Source organism: Hyla sarda, unplaced genomic scaffold (assembly GCF_029499605.1).
Source record: "Hyla sarda isolate aHylSar1 unplaced genomic scaffold, aHylSar1.hap1 scaffold_2511, whole genome shotgun sequence".
Classification (NCBI taxonomy): domain Eukaryota; kingdom Metazoa; phylum Chordata; class Amphibia; order Anura; family Hylidae; genus Hyla; species Hyla sarda.
Window position 1 is genome coordinate 1 of NW_026609200.1, and position 12,902 is coordinate 12,902.

The 12,902-nt window shown below is 50.5% G+C and overlaps 1 protein-coding gene across 1 annotated transcript; it reads right to left on the reverse strand.

Annotated features, from left to right (window-relative positions):
* Positions 1–6,386: 6,386 nt before the first annotated feature.
* Positions 6,387–7,337, reverse strand: LOC130323599 (taste receptor type 2 member 40-like). The gene has a single exon (XM_056553167.1). The coding sequence runs from the start codon at positions 7,335–7,337 to the stop codon at positions 6,387–6,389; it is 951 nt and encodes a 316-aa protein (XP_056409142.1).
* Positions 7,338–12,902: the final 5,565 nt, after the last annotated feature.

Sequence of the window (12,902 nt, forward strand, 5' to 3'; positions counted from 1 at the left end):
TATTGTTAAAGGGGTACTCCTTTCCTAGACACTTTATCCCCTATTCAAAGGGACCCCCTGCGTTTTGAACATTATGTGCAGAACTCTGGGTTTGGGAGGCTGTGGTCGTGGCATCATGCCACACCCCCTCGTGATGTCACGCCATCACGCCACACCCCCTCCCGTAGACATGCGTGAAGGAGGCATGGAGTGGCATCACATCTCTGGATGCGGAAACCCAGCGCTCTAAACCTACTGTTTGAATGCCGGGTGCTGCACAGAGATTGGGGGTGATCCCAGCGCCAGGACCGCCGTGATCAGGCATCTTATCCTCTATCCTTTGGATAGGGGATAAGATGTGTGGGCGGAGTACCCCTGTAAAGGACAAGGACAGCATTTGCTTACCCCCCCCCAACCCCCCCAAAAATAAAAAATAAATAAAACATAGAAAGAAGTAAAAGGTAGGTCAATTTCCCTTTTCTGCGATTGGTCACCTAAGGACAATGGTGCCAGGAATACGTGTTTGTGTGTTGTGTTATTTTATAAATATTGATTTTAAACTTCCTAAAATAAGATGTGATGAATGCCAGACTAATTACCATGTGATAATTGTTAATAAGTCTTTTTTCAACTGTTTATTTATTAAAGAATTGTTCTTAAAAACATATATTTTTGACAGTAAAGACAAGTATAGGTAAGTATTACATGAATAAGTCTTAGCCTTAATTTTTTTTCAATATAAACAAATATATATATATATATATATATATATATATATATATATATATATATATATATACAGTACAGACCAAAAGTTTGGACACCTTCTCATTCAGAGTTTTCTTTATTTTATGAATATTGTAGATTCACACTGAAGGCATCAAAACTATGAGTGAGAATCTGTCATATTCTAGGTTCTTCCTTTTGCTTTGATTCCTGCTTTGCACACTCTTGGTATTCTCTTGTTGAGCTTCAAGAGGTAGTCACCTGAAATGGTTTGGTGCTGGTGTGGAGGAGGAGGTGTGCTGGTGTGGAGGAGGAGGTGTGCTGGTGTGGAGAAGGAGGTGTGCTGGTGTGGGGGAGGAGGTGTGCTGGTTTGGAGGAGGAGGAGGTGTTATGGTGTGGAGGAGGAGGTGTGATGGTGTGGAGGAGGAGGTGTGATGGTGTGGAGGAGGAGGTGTGCTGGTGTGGAGAAGGAGGTGTGCTGGTGTGGGGGAGGTGGTGTGCTGGTTTGGAGGAGGAGGAGGTGTTATGGTGTGGAGGAGGAGGTGTGATGGTGTGGAGGAGGAGGTGTGATGGTGTGGAGGAGGAGGAGGTGTGATGGTGTGGAGGAGGAGGTGTGATGGTGTGGAGGAGGAGGTGTGATGGTGTGGAGGAGGAGGAGGAGGTGTGCTGGTGTGGAGGAGGAGGTGTGCTGGTGTGGAGAAGGAGGTGTGCTGGTGTGGGGGAGGTGGTGTGCTGGTTTGTAGGAGGAGGAGGTGTTATGGTGTGGAGGAGGAGGTGTGATGGTGTGGAGGAGGAGGTGTGATGGTGTGGAGGAGGAGGTGTGATGGTGTGGAGGAGGAGGGAGATGTGGAGAAGGAGGTGTGCTGGTGTGGGGGAGGTGGTGTGCTGGTTTGTAGGAGGAGGAGGTGTGCTGGTGTGGGGGAGGAGGTGTGATGGTGTGGGGGAGGAGGTGTGATGGTGTGGGGGAGGAGGTGTGATGGTGTGGGGGAGAAGGTGTGATGGTGTGGGGGAGGAGGTGTGCTGGTGTGGAGGAGGAGGTGTGATGGTGTGGAGGAGGAGGTGTGATGGTGTGGGGGAGGTGTGATGTGTGAGGGAGGAGGTGTGATGGTGTGGGGGAGGAGTTGTGATGGTGTGGGGGAGGAGGTGTGACGGTGTGGAGGAGGAGGTGTGATGGTGTGGAGGAGGGGGAGGTGTGATGGTGTGGGGAAGGAGGAGGTGTGATGGTGAGGGGGAGGAGATGTTATGGTGTGGGGGAGGAGGTGTGCTGGTGTGGAGGAGGAGGTGTGATGGTGAGGAGGAGGAGGTGTGATAGTGAGGAGGAGGAGGAGGTGTGATGGTGTAGGGGAGGAGGTGGGATGGTGTGGAGGAGGAGGTGAGATGGTGTGGAGGAGGAGGTGTGATGGTGTGGGGGAGGAGGTGTGATGGTGTGGGAGAGGAGGTGTGATGGTGTGGGGGAGGAGGTGTGATGGTGTGGGGGAGGAGGTGTGATGGTGTGGGGGAGGAGGTGTGATGGTGTGGAGGAGGAGGTGTGATGGTGTGGGGGAGGAGGTGTGATGGTGTGGGGGAGGAGGTGTGATGGTGTGGGGGAGGAGGTGTGATGATGTGGGGGAGTAGGTGTGATGGTGTGGGGGAGGAGGTGTGATGGTGTGGGGGAGGAGGTGTGATGGTGTGGAGGTGGAGGTGGGGGGCTTTGCTGGTGACACTGTTGGGGTTTTATTCTGAAGGTATACTGACCCAGTATGTCTACCACAGCATCTGGCAGCGGCTGCTATTCCATCCGGTTTGCGTTTATTTGGACCAACAGGTAAATGGCCCCAAACCCCTCCAGGCTGTGTAAGGACTATATGACCAATAAGGAGAGTGATGGGTGCGGCCCCAGATGACCTGGCCTCCACAGTCACCGGACCTGAACCCGATCGGGATGGTTTGGGGTGAGCTGGACCGCAGAGTGAAGGCAAAAGGGCCAACAAGTGCTAAGCATCATGGGAACACCTTCAGGACTGGTGGAGACCATTTCAGGTGACTACAGATCATCAGGAGAATCCAAGAGTCTGCGAAGCGGGAATCAGAGGAAGAACCAGAATATGACGGATTCTCACACTTATTGTTCTGGATATAATCCCACGTGTGATCATTCAGAGCGAATCTACAATATTCATAGTCAGGAAATAAAGAAAACTCTGAGTGAGAAGGTGTCCAGACTTTTGGTCTGTACTGTATATAATATATATATATATATATAGTGTCAGGAATACAAACAAGTATTCCCGGCACTTTAGTCCTGAAGTGGCAGCTTAGAGGACCGATCACTTCCTGCAGGTCCCCCGCCCCGTGTGCACCCCCTGTGTAGTGTATACATCTATATCTACATGTAAGCTATGTATCAGACTGTGTTTACACAGTCCCTTTACACATTGTGCAAATATAGAAACGCCCCCCCCCTCGCTCTACCGTACACTCCTCCTCTACCATACACTCCTCCTCTACCGTACACTCCTCCTCTACCGTACACTCCTCCTCTACCATACACTCCTCCTCTACCGTACACTCCTCCTCTACCGTACACCCCTTCTCTACCGTACACTCCTCCTCTACCGCACACTCCTCCTCTACCGTACACTCCTTCTCTACCTTACACTCCTCCTCTACCGTACACTCCTCCTCTACCGTACACTCCTCCTCTACCGTACACTCCTTCTCTACCTTACACTCCTCCTCTACCGCACACTCCTCCTCTACCGTACACTCCTTCTCTACCTTACACTCCTCCTCTACCGTACACTCCTCCTCTACCGTACACTCCTCCTCTACCGTACACTCCTTCTCTACCTTACACTCCTCCTCTACCGTACACTCCTCCTCTACCGTACACCCCTTCTCTACCGTACACTCCTCCTCTACCGCACACTCCTCCTCTACCGTACACTCCTTCTCTACCTTACACTCCTCCTCTACCGTACACTCCTCCTCTACCGTACACTCCTCCTCTACCGTACACTCCTTCTCTACCGTACACTCCTCCTCTACCGTACACTCCTCCTCTACCGTACACTCCTTCTCTACCGTACACTCCTCCTCTACCGTACACGCCTTCTCTACCATACACTCCTCCTCTACCGTACACTCCACCTCTACCGTACACTCCTTCTCTACCGTACACTCCTCCTCTACCGTACACTCCTTCTCTACCGTACACTCCTTCTCTACCGTACACTCCTCCTCTACCGTACACTCCTTCTCTATCGTACACTCCTCCTCTACCGTACACTCCTCCTCTACCGTACACTCCTTCTCTACCGTACACTCCTTCTCTACCGTACACTCCTCCTCTACCGTACACTCCTTCTCTATCGTACACTCCTCCTCTACCGTACACTCCTTCTCTACCGTACACTCCTCCTCTACCGTACACTCCTCCTCTACCGTACACTCCTTCTCCACTGTACACTCCTCCTCTACCGTACACTCCTCCTCTACTGTACACCCCTTCTCTACCGTACACTCCTCCTCTACCGTACACTCCTTCTCTACCGTACACTCCTCCTCTACCGTACACTCCTCCTCTACCGTACACCCCTTCTCTACCGCACAGGAAAAGTGGACGTAGGGATTTTGTTCTATTGCTTTGCGGTCGGATTCCATTGAGGTTTTTTTTTGTCCATCAGCAAAAATGCCAGAAAAACTGTCCCAGCTTTTCCTGTGTTTTACAGTTAATAAATGCGGATCGCAGCGTGTCTCTGGAGAATGACCCGGTGCGCTCTGCACCTCAGCCCCTGGACTACAACTCCCATCATGGGCAGAGTCTGTCCCAGGATGGGAGTAGCAGTCCTTACTGTGCCAAAATAGACACTTTGGTAATTGTTCTCCGAGGTGGTTTATATTTGCACAAGAAAATGCAGTTTGCACATTTTTTGGGGGGCAAAAAAGATGCAAAAAAACACTTGCGCATATTTTTGCGCAAAAAAAAAGACACAAAATAGCTCTATATACAATGATAAATTCCCTCCACAGAGTATACACGCACACATTAACCCCTTAAGGACAACTGCAGCGGAAAACACTTATCCTGTATCCACAACATAGGGGATAAGTGTTTGATCGCGCGAGGTCCAACTGCTGGGACACCCCGCGATCTCCTAAACATGGCCACGGTATCAGAGCTCAGTGTGAGCGCCAATGTGCGCAGCTTTGACCTGAGAGGTTGACGATTACGCCCCCTCCCCGCCCCGTATCCATACAGTTCTATGGGAGAGGTGAGGAGGCACAAACGCTGCCTCCTCACCTCTCCCACAGAGTTACATGCAGGAGGCGTGTCAGCCGCCGTATCATGCTGTGGCCGGCACGCCTACTGCACGGGAGAGCTAAGGCAGAGCTGTGGCCCCGTTTAGGAGATTGTGGGGGGTCACAGCGGTTGGACCCCCCGTGATCAAACACACTTATCCCCTATCCTGTGGATAGGAGATAAGTGTTTTCCACTGCAGATGTCCTTTAAGATAGACAAGACCCCTCATTAACCCTTCACGTACCTCTCATACTAAAAGGGGTACTCCGCCCCTAGGCATCTTATCCCCTATCCAAAGGATAGAGGGTAAAATGTCTGATAGCGGGGGTCCCACCACCACCCCAGACATCCGGTGCATGGAGCGAACTTTGCTCCCAACCGGATGACTTGTGGGGCGGAGGCTCGTGATGTCAAGACCACGCCCCTCTCATCACAGCCACACTCCCTCAATGCAAGTCTATGCGAGGGGGCGTGACAGCCGTGATTGAGGGTGTGTGGCTGTGATGTCACGAGCGGGGTGTGGTCATGACATCACGAGCCTCCAGCGTAGGACCCCCGTGATCAGACATCTTATCTTTTATCCTTTGGATAGGGAATAAGATATATACGGGCGGAGTACTCCATTGAATCCATTATAAATTCAACCTTATACCATCCTCACTCATTCTCTTTACTACTTAATGGCCCATATTTATTAATCAGCCTGAAACACTAATTATCAGTTTTTTTCCCCATAGCAACCAATCACAGCTCAACTTTCATATCTTAACGAGCTCTTGTAAAGTGAAAGTTGAGCTGTGATTGGTTGCTATGGGAAAAAACTGTCAATTAGGGTTTCAGGCCGATTTTTTAATCAGAGCCAATATGTTCCTGGGGGGATATATATCCCAATGTGGTCAGCAATACGGACCACTCCAGAGAGTAAAGGATGTATACCAACCCCCCGCCCCCCCATGTCTGTCCAAACAACACATCTATTGTTTTATCATCACAACAAAGAAGAGATGAAAATGGAGCACTCACACCATCAGTATTCTGTGGGATCCTCAGGTAAAGTACCCCTCGGGGTTCTTTAGAAGGGAGGCGGTAGGTGGTATTGGGGGAGCTCCGATGACAGCCACGGTCCGTATCACGCCAATGGGCGCTTCGTCAGGCCGTACGGCCTGACGAAGCGCCCATTGGCGCGATACGGACCATGGCTGTCATCGGAGCTCCCCCAATACCACCTACCGCCTCCCTGCTGAAGAACCCCGAGGGGTACTTTACCTGAGGATCCTGATTCTTTATTTCTGTTCTTTTTTTCTTGGTGGCAATAACATCTATTGTTTTGCCTTGAAATAACTTCATTAACGCCTCCTTGACTCTTGACTTTATTGACATTCAATGCCGATAGTGATCATCATGCTCTATTAACCATTTGTCTCCCAAGCAGCACATTCCACCAGGCCCCCCCGTTCTTCAGGATACCTCGTCCGGCTTTCTTCAGTTTCGAGTTACCGGTTATCATAACAAGGGCTTGGAATGTGGGATACAACATGATAAAACAGCCAGAGATGATCATTGTCGGGTCAATAAAATTGAATGATTCCGTCAGAACGTAGAGTGAGACAGCATGAAAGCCGGATTGAAGGGTCACCAGGAGCACCATGGTCCTCACCGCTGTAATATGGGCCTGGGTCCGAGGACGGGAAGAGTCTCCATTGTTCATGTTCATCCTCTTCAGGTGTCTCCACAGAGATCTTAGGGTCAATCCTATGGGAAGCAGAGTTAATACGAGGGGTATAATACACCCCAGGAACGTTGTTATGAGATACGGAGATGTTAAAAAAATGAAGGTAGAATCGGATGTAGAATTTCCAATAGTTTCTTCGTCCACTTTAGAATAAATGTTCCAGAACGATGGGAGAGCAATGATGAATGATTCCACAGTGGACACCACCAAGAGCTTCGGTAGAAGTTTAGATATTCTCATCTTCAAAACCAAAAGGAGACCGTCCGTAAAATTGACAATTCTCAAGTAATAGTAGACGGAGAGCCAAGCGGTGAACCATATGTTACAGGAAACCAAAAAAATCATGACACCGGTCAGTTCTAGATGAATCGGATCAAATCTGTCATAGAACCCTGTAGCAAGGGAGGACATATCGAAACAGAAGACGAGCTGCATGGGGACATTAATCAGAGCCATAAAAGAGAGGATCAGATCGGGTGGACTCAGGTGGAAGCCTCGTCTCCTGTCCTCCAGGTTAACATACACAATCCATAAATTACAGGTGAACCCGAACACCGCAGCAATAGTAACCAATACGCTCCGTACTAAAAATAACGGGACGACTTCTTTCATCACCATCTTTCCTATAAGTTTTCACTTACACTGGACGACAAATGGTTTGTGCAGGACAACGATGACTTTATCGCTCAGGAAGCTTCATGCAAACCACTTAAGATCTGGTTTCTGTCGTTTTGTCACCTGATTTGCATTCACTCCTAATTATAATAAGCAATTATACTGTAACACGGATGTAGGAAAGAAATAACCTGTCCAGCAGGCACGCGAGACAAGACTCCAACCTAGTAGACTGCGTACAAACTTTATTTACAGTCCATAAAACGCCATACAGAGGAGAAAAGGTGCGCAGTACAGACACAAGGGAAGGCTAAGTGCAACACACGGTTCAGGCTGTCAGTCATGATCACACCCAGAGATCTCAACAATTCCCATCTGCAGGACATGTGTGGTGATGAACCTTACACACACACACACACACACACTGTGACCCACCCAACACACACACTGTGACCCACCCAACACACACACACACACACACACACACTGTGACCCACCCAACACACACACACACACACACTCTGTGACACACCCAACACACACACACACACTCTGTGACCCACCCAACACACACACACACACACTGTGACCCACCCAACACACACACACACACACTATGACCCACCCAACACACACACACACACTCTGTGACCCACCCAACACACACACACACACACTGTGACCCACCCAACACACACACACTATGACCCACCCAACACACACACACACACACTGTGACCCACCCAACACACACACACACACACACACACACACACACTCTGTGACCCACCCAACACACACACACACACACACACACTGTGACCCACCCAACACACACACACTCTGTGACCCACCCAACACTAGTGTTGCTCACGAATATTCGCAATGCGAATTTTATTCGCGAATATCGCATATTCGCGAATTCGCAAATATTCGCGAATATAGCGCTATATATTCGTAATTACGAATATTCGTTATTTTTTTATTTTTTTTTCACAGTACACATCACAGTGATCATCCCTCTCTGCTTCCAGCTTGTGTGGTGTAAAGAAGACTCTAATACTACTGTGTGAGACTGGGGCGCGAATTTTCGCATATGCGAAAATTTACATATGCTAATTTTCACATATGCGAATTTTCTCTTATGCTAATTTTCGCATATGCGAAAATAAAACGAGAGTATTACGAATATGCGAATATTCGCGAATATATGACGGATATTCGTCCATATATTCGCGAATATTCGCGAATTCGAATATGGCCTATGCCGCTCAACACTACCCAACACACACACACACACTGTGACCCACCCAATACACACACTGTGACCCACCCAACATACACACACACACACACACACACACACACTGTGACCCACCCAACACACACACACACTGTGACCCACCCAACACACACACACTGTGACCCACCCAACACACACACACACACACACACACACACACACACACTGTGACCCACCCAACATACACACTTACACACACACACACACACACAATGTGACCCACCCAACACACACACACATGCACACACACTGTGACTCACCCAACACACACACACATGCACACACACTGTGACACACCCAACACACACACACACACTGAGCCACCCAACACACACACACACACACACACACACTGTGACCCACCCAACACACACACACACACACACACACACACTGTGACCCACCCAACACACACACACACACTGTGACCCACCCAACACACACACACACACACTGTTACCCACCCAACACACACACACACACACACACACACTGTGACCCACCCAACACACATACACACTGTGACCCACCCACACACACACACTGTGACCCACCCAACACACACACACTGTGACCCACCCAACACACACACACACACTGTGACCCACCCAACACACACACACACACACACACACACTGTGACCCACCCAACACACATACACACTGTGACCCACCCAACACACACACACTGTGACCCACCCAACACACACACACACACTGTGACCCACCCAACACACACACACACACACTGTGACCCACCCAACACATACACACACACACACACACACACACACACACTGTGACCCACCCAATACACATGCACACACACTGTAACACACCCAACACACACACACACACTGTGAGCCACCCAACACACACACACACACACACACACACTGTGACCCACCCAATACACACGCACACACACTGTGACCCACCCAACACACACACACACACTGTGACCCACCCAACACACACACACACACACTGTGACCCACCCAACACACACACACACACACACTGTTACCCACCCAACACACACACACACACACACACACACACACTGTGACCCACCCAACACACATACACACTGTGACCCACCCACACACACACACACTGTGACTCACCCAACACACACACACTGTGACCCACCCAACACACACACACACACTGTGACCCACCCAACACACACACACACACACACACTCTGACCCACCCAACACACACACACACTGTGACCCACCCAATACACATGCACACACACTGTGACACACCCAACACACACACACACACTGTGAGCCACCCAACACACACACACACACACACACACACTGTGACCCACCCAATACACATGCACACACACTGTGACACACCCAACACACACACACACACTGTGAGCCACCCAACACACACACACACACACACACTGTGACCCACCCAATACACACGCACAAACACTGTGACACACCCAACACACACACACACTGTGACCCACCCAACACACACACACACACTGTGACCCACCCAACACACACACACACACTGTGACCCACCCAACACACATACACACTGTGACCCACCCAACACACACACACACACACACACAAGCAGAGTGTTCAGTTTATCTATCTGTCTATCCTATTAAGTTGCACATTTAAGCCCTAAGTGTCAAATGTGACTTTTACAGGCATGTGGGTTTTTGATTCTCAATCCCCTCCGATCCTTGGCTGAGACTTTGTTTCGTTCGTTGCTGTGTCCGGACCTATGAGGAGGCAAGCAACTTGTAATCAGTCTTGCTGCCCACACCTTCCTTCTGTGCGCTATTTGAAGGGGAACTCTGCTACTTTTCTTCTTATCCCCTCTAATCAGTCTTACCTGTGACATTGATTTTTAACCTCTCTCTTACATTATCCTTTTTGTCTGCTTTGACTTCTATAGCTCTACAGTACCTTATTGTTTGTCAGTTTGGATATTGCTTGTGTTTGTCTCCTGGTTTTTGCTTTTGTTAACCCTTTGTGTCCTGACCTGTTTCCTGACCTCTGTACTGACTTTCTCTTTATTGTTTTGACTATGCTACGTTTTGCACTTATCCAGTACAGGGACTGTCTTCCAGTTGAGGATCTGTTGCTTGGGGCAGGTCGTCAAGTAGGCAGGAATAAAGATCGTGAGTGAGCGTAGGGCCACACATACAAAATGTGACAGTGACCCTCTGTGAGCTTGTGATCACCTTCATAAACTGTGTAGTAGAAATTCCTGTACTCTCTACAAGGTTTATGACCTCTATTTCCACTAGCGCCTTTTAATGGTCATTCAACCTCAGTTGGCCCCAAACCTGAGCCTCATACCACAAACTATGTCCCAAATTTCCTATTACCACAAGTTGTAGCAGAGAGCATTGGCAGATTGGCATCACCATGTGCATTATCTTTCCAGCACTTCCAGGACCTATGCCAGTCCTTACACATCCTCCAGTGGTTGGCTGGAGAAGACCATCATTCCTGTGGCCAGCAACAGCAATCCAACATGAATGTCATGTTCACCTTTGCCCCACCACCACAGGATCATTGTATCTGCCCAGAGACGTGACAGGAGAGTACACAGCAGCTGCCCAGAGATGTGACAGGAGAGTACACAGCAGCTGCCCAGAGGCATGACAGGAGAGTACACAGCAGCTGCCCAGAGACGTGACAGGAGAGTACACAGCAGCTGCCCAGAGACGTGACAGGAGAGTACACAGCAGCTGCCCAGAGACGTGACAGGAGAGTACACAGCAGCTGCCCAGAGATGTGACAGTACACAGCAGCTGTCCAGAGACATGACAGGACAGTACACAGCAGCTGCCCAGAGACGTGACAGGAGAGTACACAGCACCTGCCCTGGAGATTTACTGAACTTGTCTATAAATGATGACTTTATCCAAGCATTGTGCTTGTGCATAGTATTGTGAGAATGATTTGTGTGTTTTGCTTACTTTACCAGGTTTGCTATATGGGGTACTTATAGTTGCTACTAAGCCATTGAGAAAGTGGGACCCTCCCGAAACGTGTCTGGAGTCCCCATCACAGCACACAGTCCAGTATTGCCACCACATCCCTATTGCATAAAGCTATTTCACATTTGTACTCTAATCCCTTCAAAGCTCTGGAGTCCCCACATCTGGAGACCACTGCAAGGTTTACTACATGCTTGAAAGCCTCCAACTGCCACATGAGGGCGCCGATGACAAGATCTGCACACGAGGACGCCGCTGACAAGATCTGCACACGAGAACTCCGCTGACCAGGTCTGCACACGAGGGTGCCGCTGACAAGATCTGCACACGAGAACTCCGCTGACCAGGTCTGCACACGAGGGTGCCGCTGACAAGATCTGCACACGAGGACGCCGCTGACAAGATCTGCACACGAGGGCGCCGCTGACAAGATCTGCACACGAGAACTCCGCTGACCAGGTCTGCACACGAGGGTGCCGCTGACAAGATCTGCACACGAGGACGCCGCTGACAAGATCTGCACACGAGGACGCCGCTGACAAGGTCTGCACACGAGGACGCCGCTGACAAGATCTGCACACGAGGACGCCGCTGACAAGATCTGCACACGAGGACGCCGCTGACAAGATCTGCACACGAGGACGCCGCTGACAAGGTCTGCACACGAGGACGCCGCTGACAAGATCTGCACACGAGGACGCCGCTGACAAGATCTGCACACAAGGACGCAGCTGACAAGATCTGTACACGAGAACTCCGCTGACCAGGTCTGCACACCAGGGCGCCGCTGACAAGGTCTGCACACGAGGGCGCCGCTGACAAGATCTGCACACGAGAACTCCGCTGACCAGGTCTGCACACAAGGGCGCCGCTGACAAGGTCTGCACATGAGGGCGCCGCTGACAAGGTCTGCACATGAGGGCGCCGCTGACAAGGTCTGCACATGAGGGCGCCGCTGACAAGGTCTGCACACGAGGACGCCACTGACAAGGTCTGCAAACGAGGGCGCCGCTGTCAAGGTCTGCACACGAGGGCGCCGCTGTCAAGGTCTGCACACGAGGGCGCCGCTGACAAGGTCTGCACACGAGGGCACCGCTGACCAGGTCTGCACACGAGGGCGCCGCTGACAAGGTCTGCACACGAGGGCGCCGCTGTCAAGGTCTGCACACGAGGGCGCCGCTGACAAGGTTTGCACACGAGGGAGCTGCTGACAAGGTCTGCACACGAGGGCGCCGCTGACAAGGTCTGCACACGAGGGCGCCGCTGACAAGGT

Excerpts from the sequence above, each read along its gene's own strand:
- LOC130323599 (XM_056553167.1), bottom strand. The coding sequence starts at position 7,337 with ATGGTGATGAAAGAAGTCGTCCCGTTATTTTTAGTACGGAGCGTATTG.